Below are 23,478 nucleotides of genomic sequence, written 5' to 3'. Positions count from 1 at the left end.
GTTACTACAGGAAACTTCTCTAGGCTAAAGGACCCACTCACTCATAAGTGGGTCCTCTATAGAACAACACTCTTCCTAGAAGTTAATGCCTGCAACATTATGTAGGCCTACAGTGCAAGAAGAACATATTTAAAGAAACTTTGATACTCTGAACAATTTTGCTTTACATGTATAATTGAAAGAAATGATTACACACCTTTCACATAACTTCATTGAATTATCACATCATCTTATAAGTTTGTCCTACACCATTATAATGCCATCCTGTAAATCTGAAACACACATAGAATTACATACACATTCATACACACAAATGCATGTACTGCCACAATAAAGAACACAGTATAACTCAGAGTGAATTCTTGATAAAATTTGAACATCTTTTCACTTTTTTCCTGTGTGTTTTGCCGATTTGCCTACATTGCAATACATCTGAAAAATGAAGAAGACATTTCCACAGTGCGTTGCTTCTCTTCAGCAACAAAAGAGGAAAAGATAAGAAAAGAGGCAGTCCGAATTTATGATACAAGAGCACATTCTGAAGTGACACACTGTTGAGACATTACCACACTGTGTTTTTACTCACTGCGAAACAGTGTGACACACTGTGAAACAGTGTAACAGACAGAGTATCAGCATATCATGACTGTGGAACTGCAGCAGGCTAAATGCTGAACATTCCTGAAGCCATGCAGATGGGAATCTTTAAGATAGTGTTACAGCTTTAAACACACTGTGGTCTCGGGTAAAGACAGAAGATAAAAATTCAAAGGGTGATCTTATTACATTACAAGGGTAAGGTGGATTTTTTTTTTCTCCATCACTTAATATATCATGGTATGGTGTGTGACGCAATATCTACAAATGGCTCTACACTGTAACATCATGTGACTACACCAAGTCACAGTGTGTGCACAGTACATACGACACTGTGGTGGGTTTTGAAACAATTGGTTCTTTCTCTTCACACAAAGGAACACTGTGTTTTCCTGTGGTGTAACACAGCAAGGAACACTGTGTTTTCCTGTGGTGTAACACAGCACCAATAAGGAAATGTTATGAACTACAGATCACAGTATAACTCACAATACTGTGGTTGTGAAAAAGTATAAATTTTAATGTGGGCAAAATTGAGTGAGTACACAGTGGAAGTCAGTGCTTTACACTGTGTGTGGGGAAAAAAAGTTACAAATCACTTTTACAGCACGGGAAAGTCAAATGTGAGCATAGAACTTGAAAGTGTGACAGTATAAACACTGTGTATTCCACACCTGTGGACACTTGTGTTTTTTTCTCTGGTATGTAGGGTAATGTGTACACTGCAATGCCCCCACCCACACACAGACACACACACACATATCCATCACGCCCTGGAGAAGTGTTCCCAAAGGGTGAGCCCTCGGAGAGTTCTCTTTAGTCGATGGCGTTGCATTCCCTCAGCATCTCCTCGAGACGGCCGGACTGTCGGAGCTTCTTCGTGTCATCGGCGCCACCAATGCAGGAGCCCTTAATGAATACCCTTGGCACCTGTGTAGTCGAAGCAGAGCAAGCAGAGAAAAAGGAGTCAGCGTCAATAAATCATATTTCCATAGATATCATGATCAATGCTTGATACTCTACATTTTGCACCATTTTCTGGATTTTTGGTGTGCAAATTTCATGATTTCACCAATATTTGTGAATTCTGCAAGTGGAAAAACAAAAACAAAAATAAATTCTTCCCCTTCAAGCACAACTATTCTTCCTATCACATAAATTGATGGAAATCACTGGAATTACAAAATTTTGCATCTGAAAAAGAATTCTACCTACCTGGGAGTCAGTGTCAATAAATTATATTTCCAAGGATATTAATGATCCATGCTTGATACTGTACATTTTGCAGCATTTTCTGGATTTTTTTGCTAATTTCATGAGTTCACCAATATTTGTGAATTCTGCAACTGGAAAAAAAAAGGGGAAAAATTCCTCCCCTTCGAACACAAATATGCTACAAATGTGCCTATCAAATTCACGGATGGAAACCACTGGAATTATGCAATTTTTCATCTGAAAATGGATTCTACCTACCTGGGTATTTCTCATTGCGTCATTGTGGTTATCACCTGCAAATTCAACCACTTCCCTCCATAAACGGCCTTTAAAATCCCAACTAACAAAGTATTACACATTGTCAAGTATATATACATTGTCTACAGACTTTAGTGGCTGAAAAGATAAATGAATTGTTCACATTGCAATTGCAGTGTGAAATACGATTAGAAATCCCATAAGAGTATTGTCTGACATTTTTTCCACTTTTCAAAACCTTAATATGCAGAATATCAGTAGTCCTCCCAACCTTTCTGACTAGAAAAAAAGGATGACTTGGATTGAAAGTAGTGAAGGAATTGAGCAGTTCCCATAGGAGTGTGTAGTAAAATTATCAAGAAAAAAATAGGAAACTCCACCTGAAAGAAGAGTCAGGAATGGTATGAATTCAGATACTTTCCTCCAAATTCAGAATGGTTGGGTGGTCTGCAATATAAAACACTATTTCAAAGCTGCACAAAAAACACACCAACAACAACCCCAGCAAACAAACAGCATTGCGTGTATGAAGTGGATAAAAACCACAGGGCTTGACTGAGGCTCTGGGAAGTACCAGGCAATCTAAGCCACGAGCGGAAGTCACATGCCAAAAATCATGAGGTTTTTGTGGCATTTCACTCTGTAATTTAATGTCAACAAACTTCTTGTAGAGCATAAAAGGCATAATTTACCAATTGCAGAAGAAACAAAAACCCAGCATTAGTGCTTTAAAATGTGACCCGCTACAACAAAATGATCCTAAAGTCGGGCGAGGTCGATTGTTTGAAAATTGCATGATATAATCCCCTAATCTTTCTGCTTTAAATTGATATATAACACATTTTATAAAAATAATCGGCTGCGGAGATATCGATATTTAAAAGAGAGCATGTCGAGACGTCTGGAAAATCACTGTTTCGAGAAAAGCGCCCTAAAAGTCTTCCTTTCGACGCAATCGCGATCAAGGGACACGCAACTTAGTTTTCACCTCTGGACAATAGAAGGTAAGCCCTAGCAACCTCCGAAGAGTTCATTCAAGCACATCAGCGTCGGCGGTCTCCTCACCAACCAATCAGTGACCAGGATGTGAGAAGCGGCTGAGCATAGCGCACCCCGCCCGCACGCACCAGTCGACTGGGCAGTGTGCGAGCTTCACGCTTCGGTTAGCAGCAAGCAGCAAACTGACCAATGAGATCACTTTGGTCGTTGTTAGGGGCGGAACCTATCTGTGGCGATCAATCCAAATTTTCGAACCAGAGTCTGCTTCGTTGAAACGCCAAAAACATGGCTTAGAAAAACGCTATTTTTTTATCTTTCCTTCGATCATTTTGCTTCAAAATTTCGACAGATGATAGAAGACATGTTATACTCCAATAATATATCAAAATCAGAAAATCGTAAGTTTTGACCAATTTTAATGTTCTGACTTCAAACTCGATTTTCACGGCTTCGACCGTGCGCGACTTTAGGACCTTTTTGTTGTAGCGGGTCACAAATAGTTCTAAAATGTGAGTTAGGGATAGAGACAACCACTGTAAAAAATTGAATCTGTATTGGTGTAATCGATGTTACACGTAAGTATTGTTAAATACACAAAATGTGAATAGTTAATAAAAAATATTTCTGGACTAAACCATCTACAGTTATGGTTTATCGAGAAAAATAGTGACATCTCCTTATATTTTAGGATTTATTGCAAAATCTTTACATGGTAGGATGTTTTGTGATACAACTGATTTACAGAAACATGTATGCATCAAATGTGATATCTCAAAAAATTTTTAAATCACTGCTCCCAATGGTAAACTGTACCTTTAATTGTAGCTTTGGAACAAATGCCTGTCAATGTCATTGTGCCTTTTCAACTTTCAAAACTCTTTTTTCCTCTCTTTCTTTTTTTTTTAGCAGTGACATTTTTTTTTTTTCTGTGAGTAGCCCTTTTAGTAGTGAAGTCTCTTTAATATGACAAATGCATGTTTTCATTCACTATGGAGATGATGCACACGAAAAGTTACAAGGCATGTTCTTTCTTGGGGGGCTACAATTCACAAGACATTCATTCATACACCTGTTCAATGATTTCTATTAAAATATCATGACCTAAACACATTGCAATGAAAACATACACATATGTCCTGAAATTATTACCCATTTAAAATCATCCTGTTCCTTGTTGTGCCACCATGATCATTGCTACACCTGAGTGGGCTTGTTAGCTTCTAATAATTAATTCATGTGCAAGCAGGTGAAGGTAATAAAGATGAAAAAGCTTGACCTATACAAAGTTAAAGAAGAAATCCACTCCCAAATTTTATGAATTTCATATCAAAGAGAGAAAAAAACAAACAGGCAGAACAGTGCAAAAATTATTAAAATGGATATGACACAAGGGAGTCATGACATTTGAATTTCTTTTCTGTTAAACACTTCTTGACAAGTTCTTATGAATATGTAAATCAGCAAGCAGTTGATGATGTCATGCTCTCCTGATTTCTTATTCATTTCGTATACAGAAATGACAAAAGTCTCATGCATACATTTAAAACTTGCCTTAAAATCATCCAAAATGAAAAAGAACTCTGATATATTTTGATATGGAAATATGCTTTTACCTGTATTAGCTAAAAACATATTTCTTCCCCCCACACTTTGTATCACATAAAAAAAATTATGAGGGCATGCCATCATCAACTTGCTCATTTGAATATTCACAAGGACCCAAGGAACTGACAATAGGACTGACTAAATGTGAAATTTCAAATACACCTTCCTTATTTCTTGTCTGATTTTTGAACCATTCTGTAAGGAACTGTTTTTTCTTTATTTAAAATGGTGGGGTTTTTTTGTGGTGGAATTCCTCTTCATGGGGCATTGATTATAGGAGACAGGTTAGATCTAGCATGTGATGGTACTCAGGCCTCTATCATAGATTGCCAATATACAAATAGTGAATGGTCACGAGTGCAATGGTACAAGATTTTGCACGAGGTGAAAGATAGAGGCGCTCTATTCAATGAGGCGAAGCTGAGTTGAATAGAGCGCCTCATCTTTCACCGAGACCATAAACTATTAAACTAAACGTCAGCAGATGTGGTCAACACAGATTCTTGAATTTAGCACAAAAATAGCAACCATTTTCCGTGAAAGACCAATGATAACCGCATAGTCACAGTCACCATGTACGCGAAGCCGATCAGTTGAAGTTGCTTACGAAAATGAGTGACAAAAGTATGCGCTTGTAAGCGCATATTTTGTAAATTTTGTTGAGTGCGCGTGGCAAATGTTTGTTTATTGTGACATCAGAGCCGTGCGATGGAACAAAAACTCGGGGGTCAATTGTGAGTTTAAAGAGGGAGTCAATGGAAATGGGTGACGTCAGCCATGCGCTGTCCATTTTTGGTCCAACAAAATTGCACGGCTGACAGCCAGAGCGTGCGATGGAACTTTTAACTAAATGTCACGTGATGGGCAATTGACCAATCGGATAGCTACATTCTTCTTAGGTGTTGTATGATAAAAGCTAAAAAACTGAAACTGCATGTAACTCGTGAACATCTCTGCCTTGCCGTATCTAATACAGTGCTTCACATCAACGCTTGTTCAGCAACTGGATGAGGTTGGCATCATAATAAAGCAGGGGCAGTGTGGGGGCAATGCGGCATGGTGGATAAAACTCCTGGCTTTCAATAGAAGATCCCATCAAGTGCCTACATTGTACATCCCTGGACAGGATGCCTTGTCCATGATGTCCTTCTTGCATGTTGTGATTTAAAGGTCCAGTTTACCTTCGGGAGCAGTGATTTAAAAAATGTTCAAGATATCACATTTTATGCATGTATACAGTATGTATGTGTACATGTACTTGTAGGTCAGTTGTATCACAAAACATCATACCATATAAAGATTTTGCAATAAAGCCTAAAATATAGGGAGATATTACTGCTCTTCTCAATAAACCATAACTGTTGACAGTTTAGTGTGGAAACATAATTATAACTATCGTTCACATTTTGTATATCTAACAATACTTAACATCGATTATACTGATTCAAATTTTCACATTGGTTGTTTCTATCCCTAACTCACATTTTAGAACTAATTTGAAGCACTAATGCTGGGTTTTTGTTTCATATGCAAATGGTTAATTAGGCCTTCAATGGGTACCTTGCAACACTGGGGTAATAAACGAGGGCAGTGCCCTCTGGTAGGACAGTGAAAACACTGAAAAGGCTACCCTGGATAGAGAAGACCGTATCATAGCTACTGACTGGTACTAGCTCCCGGGACAGAGGCAATAGTGGGATAGATTACACAATCATAATCACTCAGGTCCTGTGACAAAGTAACCAGAAACACACTGAACTCAGTATTGTTAATACTTGTTTTTTAAATTTTGCCTGCATCAATATACACTGTATGAAATTTCACACTTAGATTCAACATTCAAAATACCTTCCTTTTTTTGTTTCATTTAATGTCAGGTGTTTGTTCCTTTCACCCATCAAGTCCTGGAGCCACATTTCTGTAGTTTGGTGCTGTGTCTGCTTTTAGAATCATAATTGTCCTTAGAATATCTATTAATCATTCATTAATTAATCATCTTTGATTTCCAACCTGTATTGTTTGCTAGATAACTTATTTTGTTTTCAGAATAGTGAAATCCTCTCAATTGATGTATGGTAAAATGATTGCTAATAAACACATTTGGATGACTACAGTATACATTTTTTTTTTTCTCCGATTTGCAAATTTGTGCATTTCTTATTAATTTTGTTCATATTTCATGAATTCATTTAGTTTCATCTATTATTTTGTCATAAAATAAAGATATGCAGTGAAATCACGAGGTAAAGTATACCTATGGATTTGATACAGATGGCAAGAATATAATTTCTGCAGAATGAATTCCCCAGGGACCTGGTAAGGTTACGTCAATCCTTTCCGAGATACCAGCACATCTTTGTGATATATTTTTTTGCTCTTTTTTTTTTCAACATAGTGAAAGAATATTATTGTCTTGTGGTTGGTAGTGTTGTTAAACATTACAGGAAATTGCTGTCAAAAAAGTGGGTGTAAAAAAATGTACAGTAGGCACTTTACGAGTTGCACTTCCAAGGACAACCTTGAATTGGCAGGGAATTTAAAGGTCCAGTTGATATCAGATTTGATGTGTCCATCATGTGCAGGTCTGTTATATCACAAAACATCCTACCATATTGAATTTTTGCAATAGAGCCTAAAATATAAGGAGGTATCAGTATTTTTCTCATTAAACCGTAACTGTAGACTGTTCAGTCTGGAAACATTTTTATCATTACTATTATTCACATTTGTGTATTTAACAATACTAAACATCGATTTTACGGATTCAAATTTTTACAGTGATTGTTTCTGTCGCTAACTCACATTTTATAACTACAGTAAGGCAGTAATGCTGGGTTTTTGTTTCTTCTGCAAATGGAAAATTATGCCTTTAAACCCATGAGGTCTCAAATGAAGTTCACTGAAGAATTTATAATCTCTACACCATTAACCCTTTAGCAACTGAAGATTCCAAACATGATGGCCTATTGTTCCTCAGAAGGGACAGCAATGTTACTCTCATTAGGCATTTTCACATCAGCCCGATAAAAATCCAAGCTCGAAATATTTTCGCGATTGCGAACTAGCGCGTTATTTAATTTCTTATTCACATCAGCCCGAAGAGACTTAGCCCGAATTTTTTCGAGCTAATTTGACAGCTGAGTATGTGCAAACAGCATTAGTGTGTGCCCTCTGAAAAATTCCTCATGATTGGTGTGCAGTTTGCCTCGATTGATCGGGTCACACACGCTAGGCATAATGAATGCATCGCGCTAATTTCTCGAGTCGTTTTCACATTATCAAATAGCGCGCTACTATCCCGCTATTTCAGAAATTTTCCGAGTTGGACTCGAGAAATTTTCTCGATCAGAGCAATACAATTAGCGTGTTAATTTGTGTTCACATTATCAAATAGCGCGCTATTTCGCTATCGAGAAAATTTCCCAAGTCAGAAAATAGCGCGCTATTTCGAAACATCGGGCTGATGTGAAAATAGATCACTGCATGTTTATTTTTGTCTATCATAAGTATGTTTCTTTGAAAGCCTATAGGGACTTTAACAAGAGACTTGTGTGTCACAGATATAATTCTGACATACTTCTGTTGACCTTTGACTGCTTTCAAATTATTATCTTTATTATGAAAACAATAAAAATAGTTAAGTATAAAACTACAAAAAAGCAGATGGGTGGTTTCGGGTGTTTTAGGGAGCAATCTAACGGGCAATTTTGGGCAGTTTAGTTACTAGTGGGTTGAAATTGGCAATCCTGAATTTCACTGCATATCTCATATTTGAGGGAGACAAGATTAGTTTATTTAATCAGCAATGTAAAAAAGAAAGAAAGAAGAAATGTATCTTGCAATGACAAATCAAGAGCAAAAGGGGAACTTCAATTTTCAAAATTATGTTCACAATGAAGGAATCTGTTATTAGCACTGTATGTATTAAAAGAAGTCCTTAAAAATTTTGCAACAAAGTAAATTTCATAAACTGTAAAGGGCTTCAGTGGAAGACTTTATCCTTTTATGATGCACTATTGAACAATATTAATAAAAGTACTCCACAATATATTTGATTGACGCGATGCAACAAACCTCTTTCTCCTGAAAAATCAGCACAAAACATGTAAATTTTTATTGTTTTGCATTCTTCCAGTTCACTACTTCCATCTCAAGGCAATAGAACAGATTTGCCCATTAAAAGTACTGAAGGTTAAACTTCTTGACCCTATGGCCCGAATTCACGAAGGTGGTACAAATTAAACCATGGTTTAAACCATGGACAAAATCTATGGAGCGCCAAGTGTCGCACGGAATATTTTGCTACGAAATCAGTCATTTCGTCAATGAAATGATTATTTTGTAACGAAATGACAACATTTTGTAACTACATGAACATTTCGTCCACAAATGATAATTTCGTTAACGAGACGGTCATTTTGTCGACGAAATGACCAATGTCGTAACGAAATGTTCCATGCGACACTTGGCGCTCCATGGTTTTTGTCCATGGTTTAAACCATGGTTTCATTTGTACCACCTTCGTGAATTCGGGCCATAATGTACACACACACTCAGGCTTAAAAGTCCTATTTACCTTTGGGAGCAGTGATTTAAAAATGTTCAAGATATCACATTTGATGCATATGTGTAGGTCTGTTATATCACAAAACATCCTGCCATATAAAATTTTTGCAATAAAGCCTGAAATTTAAGGAGATATCAGTATTTTTCTCAATAAACCGTAACTGTAGACGGTTTAGTTTGGAAACATTTTCATTATAACTATTGTTCACATTTTGTGTAAACTAATTTTACATCGATTATACAGATTGAATTAGTTGTTTCTATCCCTAACATTTTTGAACTATTTCAAAGCACTACTGCTGGGTTTTTGTTTCATCTGAAAATGGTAAATTATGTCTTCAACTTGCAAAGCTTATTTATATCAGCATCATTTTAATTCTCTATCCAAACTTGGCCTAGTTATTGTATAAAGTTAACAAGTCCACTCAGGTGTTGCAACATAGTCCAGAGGACAGGGAGGTCATGGTGACACATAGGGATAAAGAGAATCAGGTGATATCTAGTCATTGGCGACAAATTTCCAGATATATCTGAATTCATTAGGAAAGAAAGCACTCTCACAGCATGAGTGGAATTTGGCAAATAGAGCATAGTAAAGGTTTAATAATGCCACAAAGAAAAGAAATTGTGATGCTTGAGCTATTACTATTATAATCAAAGATACTTTGATATTGTTGTGGCCTTCTACAACTGTATTTCTCACATCCTCAGAATGGCCAAGGGGGCATTTCATGAGGTGCTTTGTCGCATATTTTTCTGACAAATTTGTTCTTGGCCATTTAAAAACGAGGATTTCAGTTTAATGTGTAGCTTATAGCAGCTTGTCCAAAAAAAAAAAATCCAATAAAATTCTTCATGAAAAATTACTTTTTTTTTTTTTTTTTTTTTTTTTTGGGGGGGGGGGGGGGAGTGGGAGGTACCAGGATCAGCAGCCCACCCCCCCCCCCACCTTGAAAAAATTGGTTCACAGCCTTTGACCTACATTGTATTATATGGAAAGATCAGTAAAATACAAGAGCTACAATGCAAGCTAATTATGTCTGCATTGATATTGTACACAACATACACATTCTGAAGACAAGTGTATCCACATTGTCATACATGTCTGTAACAACGGGACCCTTTTCACTCATTTTACGACAGTAAGGTCCTTTACTAGTAATGCCCCAGTCACATAGACATCCCGGATCACCCCGGACCACCCCGGATCTGATGCGGGGAGAGATCCGTGTTGACGCCGGGAGGCCAACACGGCAACTTTTGGAGGTCAAAAACATCCGGCATCATCCGGGGACTGCCGTGTTGGCAGAGCAATCCGGGGTGGTCCGTGTGGCTGCCGTGTAGATGCCGTGTTTGTCCGTGTAGACGCCGCGCTCTTCCAGCCTTATCCGTGTAGCTGCCATGTTGATACCGTGTGTACAGTCATACCAAAATCCCGGATCTCCCCGGATCTCCCCGGACGTCCCCGGATTTCCCCGGATCACCATGTAGATCCTTGAGCATCCGTGTTTATATGTGACTGGGGCATTAGGTTTCTAAATACAATTCCTTCTCAGGTTAAAGGCTCATTGAAGCATTCTTGTTTTAAAAAAGCCAGCGCTGACTGAGCAGACATGATCTTTTTATCTCTTCTTCTATCTTCAATGTATTGCATGTAGTGGCGAATCCAGGAGAGGGAGCATCAGGCACACACCCCCCTTTATTTTTTTTTTTTTTTATAAAGAAATTAAAAGAAAAATTGAAAGGGGGCATGTGCACCCCACTTTAAGTTTTTTCTTTCTTATTTAATAAAGGAAATTACGAAAATTGACAGGGGCTCTTCTTCTTCTTCTTCTTTTAAAGAATTTAACCCTCTTTGTCAGCTAATTGTATTGTGCTACTTTTCTTTCTTTTTGCTTATAATGTCAGCTGATGAAGCTGACTCGGTAGTAAATAAACTGCTTTACGCCCGCCCCCTCCCCCCTTACGGAATTCCTGGATTTGCCCCTGTACATGTGTGTGTGCTGTGTGTGTAGATTGTATGTGTGTGTGTGTGTGTAATACGTATGTGCTTGTGTGATGGTGTCTACGTACTTCATTTATACCCGACATCACACAAAATCAATTGTAATACGTTGCAATTGTGAAGTATAAAATTTTCATTTATAGTATACAACCCTTTCCCTTTTCAGCAAATACAGGATGAAATGCTTTTGGGGCTGGCTGTTATTGTAAACACCAATGTGATATGCTTCTGTGTTTTATTTTGCTCAATATAATGGCTTCATTTGGCCTCAATCTATCAAACAGTCCGCATCAGCTCTCACCAACAAGAAGCGGCACTGGATAGGATTACACATGATATATTTACACTATGGACAGATTTTAAAGGGATTGCATAGTTTTGGCTGAGACCTAACGTCAGGTTTCTATTACATCTTTTTTGTGAGATAATGAGAAACCTCTTATGAAAATATGAAAGAGGTAATTCCATGAGGGATTCAGTGTTTATCTGATGAAATTTTTTTTTCTTTTTTTAAGCTGAGATATCCAAAACAGAGCAATCATAACATGAGGTGGAACCCACCTTTCATCAGGATTGCTTTTTTTACTTTGTTTTTGGATGTCTCAGCCATACCAAAACCGATTTTCATCTAATAAACTCCTAATTTATCTTAGAATGGTACGCTCTGTATTACTTCATAGGTGGTTTCTTGGTATCTCGCAAAAAAAAATAAAAGCCCAATCCTCATCTCCACCAATACTATACCATCCCTTTAAAAGGGGCACAACAATGGGAAGTACACAATACGTGGCTCTCTGAGTGAATGGAAAACAGATGTACTCTGGAACCCCCCCCCCCCATCCAAGACAAATTATTATTACAACACTTTATGGCCTCGTTGTCTATCACCTTGAAGAAGGTATTGTGTGACATTAAACACAGACAAGATAAACCACAAACACACAATGCACACACACACACACACACACACACACACACACACAAACATATTCATACAAAATAAGAGAAATTAAAAAGAAACATATTTCAGCAACATTGGTGACACTGTTTTCTGTTTGTTTGTTTGTTTGTTTGTTTGTTTGTTTGTTTGTTTTTTTTTTCAAGTGATCCGTATGGCGTAACCTCGAGGCAAGAATGCTGGTAGATTGTCCCTGATATGCACTACTCAAGCAGGTATATAGATTTTGGCGGGTATGATTATACATCGACTGCCTTTTCATGCTATCACAGGGCCAAGGACCTCGTTGCTCCATAGGCCTGCACGTCCAAGGCCCTGTTAAGTTTGTTCACTGCCACTCAGAATATTGTTTAAAGGGATGGCAAAATTTCGGTTGAGATGGGGCTTCAAGTTTTAGTGTTTTTTTATGATGATTTTGTTGAGATAATGAGAAAATGGCCGAGATGTAGATCTAAAACAAAGCAATCATCGTATCAAGGTGGGAGCCACCATTTATTAGGATCACTTTGTTTTGTTTTGCTTTTTGAATATCTAAGCCATTTCAAAACCGATTTTCATCAAATAAACTTTGAATCCCTTGCAGAATCGTACGCACTATGACATTTCATACTTAGGTGATGTCTAAGTATCTTGCAAAAAGGTAAAAGCTGACTCCTCTCTTCAACCAATACTATATGAAGCACTTCACACTACCCACTACCCTATGATCTAAAACTAGATATATCGCTACGGCGACTGATATGCCTCCGCCATAATGCATGGTTCTCCTAATAGGTCTATAGTACAATGTCTCGACAATGTGTGATGACAGTTTCACACAATTGGCAAAATATTAAAATGACAGGTTTGACACAAATGTGCTGAATGTTCACTTTCTAGAACAAGGAAAAGTAGAAATTACGCGGTGCGTAATATATGTCCCCGCCGGAAGTAGCATTTTGTAGCAAAATGTGCAATATAGGTAAAAAATCAAGGTCAAAGGTCAAAGAAGTCAAAGGTCAAAATTCTGTGTAAAAGTTTTGAAGCCCTCACCTAGTGCCATCACATAAAGTAAACGGAATCGAAATCGGGTTAGAAATGGCAAAGGAGTAGCATTTTATAGCCAATGTACAATACAGGTCAAAAATCAAGGTCAAAGGTCAAAGAAGGCAAAGGTCAAAATTCTGTGTAACGTTTTGAAGCCCTCACCTAGTGCCATCACATAAAGCAAACGGAATCGAAATCAGGTTAGAAATGGCGAAGGAGTAGCATTTTGTAGCCAATGTACAATACAGGTCAAAAATCAAGGTCAAAGGTCAAAGAAGGCAAAGGTCAAAATTCTGTGTAGAAGTTTTGAAGCCCTCACCTAGTGCCATCACATAAAGCAAACGGAATCGAAATCGGGTTAGAAATGGCGAAGGAGTAGCATTTTGTAGCAAAATGTAGGTCAAAAATCAAGGTCAAAGGTCAAAGAAGGCAAAGGTCAAAATTCTGTGTAACGTTTTGAAGCCCTCACCTAGTGCCATCACATAAAGCGAACGGAATCGAAATCGGGTTAGAAATGGCGAAGGAGTAGCATTTTGCAGCAAAATGTACAATATAGGTCAAAAATCAAGGTCAAAGGTCAAAGAAGTCAAAGGTCAAAATTCTATGTAGAAGGTTTGAAGCCCTCACCTAGTGCCACCACATAAAGCAAACGGAATCGAAATCGGGTTAGAAATGGCAAAGGAGTAGCATATTGTAGCAAAATGTACAATATAGGTCAAAAATCAAGGTCAAAGGTCAAAGAAGGCAAAGGTCAAAATTCTGTGTAGAAGTTTTGAAGCCCTCACCTAGTGCCATCACATAAAGCAAACGGAATCGAAATCGGGTTAGAAATGGCGAAGGAGTAGCATTTTGTAGCAAAATGTACAATATAGGTCAAAAATCAAGGTCAAAGGTCAAAGAAGTCAAAGGTCAAAATTCTGTGTAGAAGTTTTGAAGCCCTCACCTAGTGCCATCATATAAAGCAAACGGAATCGAAATCGGGTTAGAAATGGCGAAGGAGTAGCATTTTGTAGCAAAATGTACAATATAGGTCAAAGGTCAAGGTCAAAGGTCACGACTGAAATTCTGTGTAGAAGTTTCAAAGCTCCCATGTAGTGCTATCATATAAAGCAAACAGAATCAAAATTGGCTCATAAATGACAGAGAAGTAGCAAATTGAAGATTTTGATCACACACGGACGCACACACGGACACACGGACGGACGCACGGACGGACGCACGGACGGACGGACGGACACACACACGTACGGAGCCCGTTTCATAGTCCCCTGCTCGAACTCGTTCGGCGGGGACAACTAGGTTCAATTGGATGAATGATTAAGATGTCAGAGTGCAGGTACTTGGGGAACTGATGATTTTTACTTGACTTTTGACCCTTTTATAAGTTTATGCATTGAGTAATTTTCAAGGTATTGAGAAAAAGTATAATTTCAGTATCAAATGGGAAAATAGCATTATCTAAACCTGGTCTTTGACCTTTGACCTCATAGTTCCACAGAGAATCACTGTTAGGTAGAACATATGTAAGTTTCATGATGATACCTTGAGTTACTTTCGAGATATGGAGGAAAAAGTGCAATTTAGCACTTTCACTTGACCTTTGACCTTTTGACCTTTGGGCAAGAAACTTCCCCAAAAATATATATTGGGTAATACATGCCATACATCAAGTTTAAAAAAAAAAAACCTTCAGGCATATTACATTTTAAGGAAAGTAGTGATATTTTGAGGAGTTGACCTTGACCTTTGACCCCCCTGACCTTTGACCCATGACCCCCAACTTCCCTAGATAATCACTGCCCATCAGTACAAGCATAAGTTCCATGAAGATACCTTGAACCATTTGCGAGATATGGAGAAAAACATGAAATTTCAAATTTTTTCTACAAAATAAGCTGTGACCTTTGACCTTTGACCCTGTGACCCTAAAATCCACACAAAGTATTATCCCCCAAGGATATACCCTCATACCAAGTTTGATGTAAAACCACCACATGGTTCTTGAGATATCGACAAAACCAAAACGGGACGGACGGACGTACGGACGGACGTACGGACGGACGTACGGACGGACGGACGACCCGAAAACATAATGCCTCCGGCCACTTCGTTGCGGAGGCATAAAAATGAACCGACTGTATGGTTCCATGACATTTGCTCCTGCAACAAATGCTGACTACATTTGTATTAAATGTAGATGAAATATCTGCACACAATGCCAAATACAAATTCTACCCACAAACATAACCCTAATCCTCACCCTCACATCAAACTAAATGTAATTTAACCATATCAAAACCCTTTAATCCAGTATGTGTGTGTGTGTGTGTTGTGTGTGTGTGTGTGTGTGTGTGTGTGTGTGTAAAGACATTGTAATATGTTTTCCATGTTGTACAGATATATGGCATGTTCTTGTGAAACATAACAGATTGCAAGTTCAAATCCTAACCCATACACTACAAGAAATCAATACAATTCATGTATTTGAACATAATAATCCAAACATGCTTACAATTATGTTTACCATTTAATACACAGAACATTTAGGGAATCACTCTGTACCCTACTTCAATTATTAAGCCCAGTGTGATTTGAGGGCTAATTGGCAGATACATGTATTGTAGCCTAGGAGACAACCACACAGTATTGCATGATTTATTCACGCACTCTTGAGCGGTGCAAAGTACATATATATGTATAACTGCATCACTCGCATTATGTACATAAATCATTCACGCCTTATTGCATTGTTCACCTCTTGATCGATATTACACTCAAAGGGAGCTGCAGATGTGGCTTACTGGTATTAAGGAAATTTGCTATGACAACAATTATGAGTGGGGGTAGGGCCAGTAAATTAAAAGATGATGAGGGAGCTATTGAATTTATTGAATTGAAGTGACAGATCTGGTGCACAGTTTTTGATGAGATTCTGAAATTTTTCAATCTCCAAAGTGTTCTATTTCAATTCTATCGACTTAGAATTGACACACTATGGGGAATTACAATTTTCCTAATATTCCACAAAAATGTAAATGAGATCATTCTATTTCAATTCTATGTAAAAGATTAATTGTGTGCGAAGATTGAGCGATCTTAAACTTCTCTATCTTTTGCCAGTGTGACTGCGGCTAATGTCCAACAGCTGGCTGTTATACCCATGAATACAGGAGTCATCACGTGCTAAACAACAAAAAGAAGCAGCACTAGATATTTAATCTCTCTATGCTAGTTTTTTTTTTTTTTTTTTTTTTTAATAATTTTCATGTAATATAAACATGCTATCATGTGATGTATCAATGTTGAAATATCACGCCAAGGTCTCAATGTCAATGGAGAACAAAGCACAACCCATCAATCATAGACATTTTATGAAGGTTGCAATCTGGGATGTATTAAATCAACATTGAGAGTTGGCAGATCGTGTTAATCATTATTAATGTACAGTGTTTGCTGGTAGTCTAAATCCTGTTTGAAATGTGAAGTGCAGTTTAATTTAAGGCCCATCCACACAAAACATTCTTGATTTGTGTCTTTTTTTTTCTCAAGAATTGTTCAGGCCAAGGCTATGCTTTCGTAACTTAGACCACTTTGATTCATGACAGTACATGCATGAAAGGAAGTTCTAGAAAGGTCACTCACAAAAGTCCAAGGGAACAAAATGATATCTGAGAGAGGAATTAAAGTCAGTCACAGGGGAAGTAAAGGCCATGGATATGTACCAAGGAAACCATTCAACCATAAAGCCAGGTTGTAAGTTTCTCTTTGCAAATGCGCAAGAAAAGGTCATTTGCACAAGCAAGGCATGTTGGTTTTTACATTCACGGAGACAAGCATACTGTGATGTAATGATTTTTCATGTAATCCTTATAAATGGTGCTTGCCAGCACATCCACCTGACAGCAAGCTTACAGGGACTGTACAGTACTGGTTGAGATGAGGAGTCAGGTCTATAACTTTTTTTTTTTTTTTTTTTTTGGTGAGATAATGAGAAACCTCTTATGAAATATGAAAGAGCATGTAATTTCAAGAACTTTGAAGGTTTCAACATTTATTTGATGAAAATTGATCTTGAAATGGCTGAGATACCCAAAAAAGCAATCCTAATAAAATTGACAGGCCACAATGTTTTATTAGGATCTCTTTCTTTTACCTTATTTTTACATATCTCGGTCATTTCAAAACTGATTTTCATGAAATAAACTTTTGATTCCCCTTGATAAAATTCCATGCTCTTTAACATTTTATTTGTATCTCGCAAAACATTACAAGCTGAATTCTCACCTCAACCACACTGTACAGTTTCTTTACGCCTCATCTAGTAGAAAAAGTTTGTTAAAAATGCAAAAGAATGAAATGGAGGCTTCCCAAAGTATTACTTGATGGACCAATCTGGTCACCTGGTCTACCCACGTTTAGTCTTTGTTTCAACATGAATTCCATACTAAAATTATTACACCAAGCACGCTTAAATGTATTACCAAAGTAGATATCATCATGCGACTAATTTTTTGCACTCAGCCAGGTAAGATGAGTTTCGCGTGTTTTTAATTCCGCTGAATCAAGACATCAACTACTGGAACATATGGCGAGCAAAAATATTCACATGCTTTTATTTTCGGGCAAGTTTCTGGTTGCGCGAAATGCACAAAAATTTCAACACCGTGAAAATTTCAACTTTTACGGTATAAACTTTAAAAATGAGTATAAAGTGCCTATAACCAAGTCAGAAAAAAGACAGGTCATACGTTCCAATGTGCACATGAACTATTAAATTGTGAATTGGCTTACTGTAAAACACGATATTTTCGCGGCATGAAATTTTTGCGAATTGAAGCCGACAGCCTTTTTTGCGAAATTTGTGAAATTGAAATGCACGCGAACATTCCTCATTTTACAGTATTTCAAAAAGACTCAATAAAGTTTGCTGACTTGTAGTTGCAAGCAAACTTACCGTTGAAGCATTCGTCATCTTCCCCAGGATGGCCTGCATCTTTTTGCCGTCCTCGCGCTTGTCCAGCTCAACGGTCGTGTAGTTTGCGCTGAAGTCTTCGAAGATCCGCTTGACCTCCTTGCAGTGTGGACAGACGGTCTTGGAGAAGACTACCACACACTTCTCGTGGGTGATTCCTCGGATGTACTTTGCCTCGGGGCTCTCGAGGTCGACGGCCTGAGATTCGGGGGCCGAAAAGAGTCCTCCCATTTTGGATTCCCTTTAAAGTAGTTTCTTCCCTCCTGTTAATGTCCGAGCTGAATCTATAGGATTTTACATGTACAGGGGAATACAGTTTTAATACAATGCAGTATTCACATTTACTATCATTAAAAAAAAAAAAAGTATCTAAAATAAACAAGGGATTTGAATTTTCAAGAAAAGTGCACAAATTTGACAATTTTGATGTCTCTTTTTCATGTAATGCAGCATCCTTATGGAATATATTGCAGAACAGATTTTTTTTTTTTCACCCATTAGTTTGCCCAGGTGCTTTGCTGAACTTGTCAATCTTTCATCAGCATTTAGTACTGGCATGCCAGCCAAACTCGCCCTTCAAAAGCAGAAATGTAAATCTGGCCAGTACACTGCTAAGGTGTAGCAACATGCCTCGTCATTCTAACAAGAAGGCCATTATGACACAATAGAGATTTTTTTTTTTTTTGGGGGGGGGGGGGGGTGGGTAGGTTAAATCTCTATCATTGACAATTAGTTTCCGATCATCTGTGCCAATCGAGGAATGAAGCACAACAGGGTTTAACACTCATAATGTGTTTCATGTCTGCAGGAATACCCTCAAGCCAATTCTGCATAATATTCTATCTACTCAACAAGTTTCAGTTGAACAAAGCCCCTTTGCACACTTGGAAAACTTCCAAGCTAGAATTACCCATAACACCATAAAAGTAGCTGAACATAATACACAGTGACACTACTCTTTAAAGGGATCGTATAGTTTTGGTTGAGACTTAACTTCAGGTTTTTATCATTTTTTGATGAGATAGTGAGAAACCTCTACATAAGAAAGAGCATGTAATTACATGAGGATTCCAAGGTTTATTTGATGAAAATTGATTTTGAAATGGCCGAGATATCCAAAACAGAGTGATCCTAATAAAGTGTGGGACCCACATTTTATTACGATCGTTTTGTTTTACTTTGTTTTTGGATGTTTCAGCTATTCCAAACCAGATTTTTATCAAATAAACTTTGAATTCCTCTTTAAAGGGATCGTATCTATAGTTTTAGTTGAGACCTAATTTCAGGTATATCTAACATTTTCTGGTGAGATAATGAGAAACCTCTAAATGAAATATGAAAGAGCAAGTAATTCTATGAGGAATTCAACGTTTATTTGATGAAAATTGAAATGGCTGAGATATCCAAAAAAGAGCGATTCTAATGGGACCCACACTTTACTACGATCGCTTTGTTTTACTTTGTTTTTGAATGTTTCAGTCATTCCAAACTCGATTGTCATGATCTAGTAAACTTTGAATTCCTCTTAAAATGGTATGCTCTGTACTACATCATAAGTGTTTTCTTGGTATCTTGCAAAAAGTTAAAAGCCCAATTCTCATCTCCACCAATACTGTACCATCCATTTAAAATGGTATGCTCTGTACGATTTCATGGAATAAAGTGTTTTCTTGGTATCTCACAAAAAAGTTAAAGGTAGGGGATACCTTTTACAGAACTCCCAAAATGCAGCAAAACATTAGATATGAACCTCAGGGGACTTGTTTAGGCCACTGCTTAGAAATTTAGAAGTCAACAGTTATCTACAATTTGAATAATGCACAAAACTCAACTACTCAGTAGTGCTGTGTGTCAGCCTTTTTGTTGCAGTCTTCTGTATTTTTTATCTATAAACACAAATCTAAAAGTATAAGAGCTGATGTAATAACATATAGAGTGTGTGGCAAGATAGAAATGTTTGTAAGTTTTGATGAACTTTATTCACAAAATATACATGATGGACACACATGCAGTGCATGGGTCTGCAAAGGTAGCCTAGTAATGTACTGGAATTTATGGTGAGCCCCGAAAAGAATTCAATTCAAAATCTAACGGTCAATAAAAATGTACTAAATGTTACCTTCCACTTTCAATACTTTATGGGAGTTTCTAAAATGATACTCTCTTCAACATACCACTGTGTTTATACAACTCTTCATTTAAGGCATGCAAATGGGATTCCCAATTCTTATCTCCACCAATACTGTACCATCCCTTTAAAGGCCAAGTTCACCTTGTGGATTGAGTGAATGCATCAATATCAGCAGAAAACATCAGTGAGAGTTTGAGGAAAATCGGAAAATCCATTCAAAAGACATGAATTTTTGAAGTTAAATTTCTGCTCAGTCACTGCTGGATGAGAAGACTACTACAGCTTGTGATATCACATACATGTGTACAACAATAAAAGAAAATATAAAGAAAATTTAACATTTTTTCCACTTTTCTCGCATATTTGTAAAGAATGCTTGACTTGCCTCTTCAGAAGGCAGGGGTAATAATATTACCTTTAACATACGTCAGTGACAAGTCAGGGAGGGACATGTGCACATTTTTCAAAAAATAAAATTTTTTGAAATTCTCCTTAACAGTATTTTCCTTACAATGCATTATACATTGTACAATGCAGTAGTCTTTTTGTCCAGCAGTGACTGCACGGAAACTTCAAAAATTCATATTAAACTTTTGAACAGATTTTCCCGAAACTTTCACTAATTCCAATGTTAATGTGTTCTACTAATATTGTTACATTAACTCAATCCACATGTGAAATATGAAGGAGGACTTGTCCTTTAATGTAAACTCCAGCATCACTGCCACTGGCTGACAACTGCACAACTGTTTGCGAAAATTTGTTGACTTTTCCCCCCTTTGCCCCTGATGTCAACAGGGGCTGACTACTTTGGTTTAACAAAGCACCTGTTCACTTTTGCAGCAAAAAAAGTAAAAAGAAAAAAAAAAACAAACAAACACAGACACACACAATGCCCCCTAAAAAAACACAAACAAAAAAGAAAGAGAGAGAGAGAAAAAATGTCACTCCATGCAAATAATGCATAGATCGCGTTGGCTGCTGCACGCAATAATAGTCTGCATTTGCAGACTTTATAGATTTCTCATTTCTGCTGGTCAGGTCTCCCAGTTCACTCCCTGGAATGAAATCGCTTCCTCATTCTTCCCTTCTTATTATTATTATAGTAGTTACTCCTGTGCAGTCAATGTGCACACACCTACTGAACAGACACACACAAGGATGGATGGTACACACAGACTATCCCTACCTAAACATTTTTTTTTCTTTTTTTTTGGGGGGGGGGTGGGGTTAGGGTTAGGGAGACAAGTCACCCAGTGGGGAAAGTGAAAAAATGTAGTATGGGAGTGTACCATTTGTAGGCAAACAAAATATTTGACGGAAAAGCATCAAATAACATTGGCAAGGATGTGGACAACTGGTTACCCTCCTCTATGGCTATGACAGCTCTAGCAGGGTAAAATTTAATCCAATCCTGCAATGTCTGGAGGGATGCACTGGCAGGCAATTGGCAATTTTAACAATTTACAGTACTGCTATATGATATCTTCTGCATATCGATCCACCATAAACAGACCATCATGGCTAGAATTAAAGGGGAATGAAACCCCAAAATACTTGAGTGAATGCAAAAATATTAGTAAAATACATTGATCAGTGAAAGTTTGAGGAGGAGACTACTATGTAGATCATGCCATCACATAAAGATGTACTCTAGTACGATATAAAGAACATATAAACAGATAATTCAACATATTTTCACTTCGTAGCATAATGAAAGAGCACAAGATTTACCTCTTTCAGAAAGCAGGGGGAATTATATTTAATACCCTTGACTTAAACCAATGTCAGTAACAAGGCCAGGGAATGTGTACTTTTCATATGAAATGACACATTTTGGAATTTTCTTTACATTTTCTTTATATCATAGAATGCATTATGTCATGATCTGTAGTAGTCTTCTGATCGGCAGTAACTGCAAAACACAGCCTGAACGCGAAGTTTGTGTACAAGGAGTGCCCCGGGTTACTGATCCAGCAGTCTCGTCACCAAAATTTTAAAAATTCATAAGTTTTGAACGTATAGTCCGATTTTCCTCAAACTTTCACTGATGTGCTCATGTGTTGTAATATTGCTGCATTCACGCACTCCCAGGGCCATCACCAGCTTTTTTCAAGGGGGGTGCATTTTGACACTTAATGTATCCACGAGAGCACTGTATACAGTTTTAAGACATCCATATTGTGTCCATGATGTCAGCACTAGACTTAGAACTATATGTCAATAAGGCAGCGCATAACACTGTTCACTCAATCTGACAAAAAGAGTTCCTGTAAGCAGGTAAGGAAGTTGCTATACCTGCCATAAAATCACTTTTCTTAGCTCTAGATCTGATTCAAATTTAGCCTGACCAGATGCTGTGTGAAGCTATTTACAGCGACTGAGCTGTGTATAGTTAATTCAAATTCTAAACCTGAGGTGAGTGAAAGATAGGCGTGTCTAGTGACAGACACTTTAACAATGTTTTGATGGGGCTGAGTTAAAATGGGAAAACTATCAAGGAAATATCAATCCAACCCTATTATTACCCAAACCATATAAACCCACATCCTAACAATATTCCTATTTTTTAGCATTAAACCCTATCCCCCACTGTTCCGAATATTAACTAACTAGTTAGGACTCAATCCGGCTCAGCACAGACCCGATTTACTTTTCAACTTTCTCAACTAGCGACATCTACACTACAGATTCATAAGCAACATTCCTTGGATGGAAATATCATTTTTTAGCCATGTAGAATTAGCGGGGGATATAATGCTAATTCAGACTGATAGCAAACACTAGTAACAGGACGCTTCTTTGAACGGTTATCACACCATAATGCTAAAGACAGTTAAGTAGTACGGGTACGTATGCTCGCGGAGCGGAGCTGCCCGGCCTGGTTGAGCAGGCGGATGCAGCCCGCCGTCTTACCTTCAGTGAAAGCCTATGCGCCTAGCCTTGGGAGGTTGTCTCCTCACGCAGCAGCTGTGAAGGCTTCGAAGAAGGCTTCGTTCAAACTCCGTTCCCAGTCGCTGCTACGAGGCGAGGTTGAGCTGTTGAGGTGAGGGATGCAAGAAGCCAAAAGGACCAAGCAATTAATTCCTATCACTGTAACGTCAAAATCTACATTTGACTTACTCACGAATGTCTAAATTTTATTG

General features: G+C 37.7%; 1 protein-coding gene across 1 annotated transcript; it reads right to left on the bottom strand.

Annotated features, from left to right (window-relative positions):
* Window positions 1-1,116: 1,116 nt before the first annotated feature.
* On the bottom strand, window positions 1,117-23,359 carry LOC140246965 (uncharacterized). The gene is made up of 3 exons (XM_072326276.1): window positions 23,249-23,359; window positions 18,184-18,485; window positions 1,117-1,527 (listed from the first exon to the last, which is right to left on the bottom strand). The coding sequence occupies exons 2-3, from the start codon at window positions 18,430-18,432 to the stop codon at window positions 1,414-1,416; spliced, it is 363 nt and encodes a 120-aa protein (XP_072182377.1). The 5' UTR covers window positions 18,433-18,485; window positions 23,249-23,359; the 3' UTR covers window positions 1,117-1,413.
* Window positions 23,360-23,478: the final 119 nt, after the last annotated feature.

This window comes from Diadema setosum, chromosome 3 (genome assembly GCF_964275005.1).
Source record: "Diadema setosum chromosome 3, eeDiaSeto1, whole genome shotgun sequence".
Lineage (NCBI taxonomy): Eukaryota > Metazoa > Echinodermata > Echinoidea > Diadematoida > Diadematidae > Diadema > Diadema setosum.
Note: the sequence above shows the minus strand (reverse complement) of the source record. Positions and strands in the feature narration are given on the sequence as shown.

What these genes read in the sequence shown, in the direction of transcription:
- LOC140246965 (XM_072326276.1), bottom strand. Translation starts at nt 18,432, where the DNA reads ATGGGAGGACTCTTTTCGGCCCCCGAATCTCAGGCCGTCGACCTCGAG. An exon ending in AGATGACGAATGCTTCAACG is followed by an intron (nt 1,528 to 18,183) that starts GTAAGTTTGCTT and finishes TCGACTACACAG; the next exon opens with GTGCCAAGGGTATTCATTAA.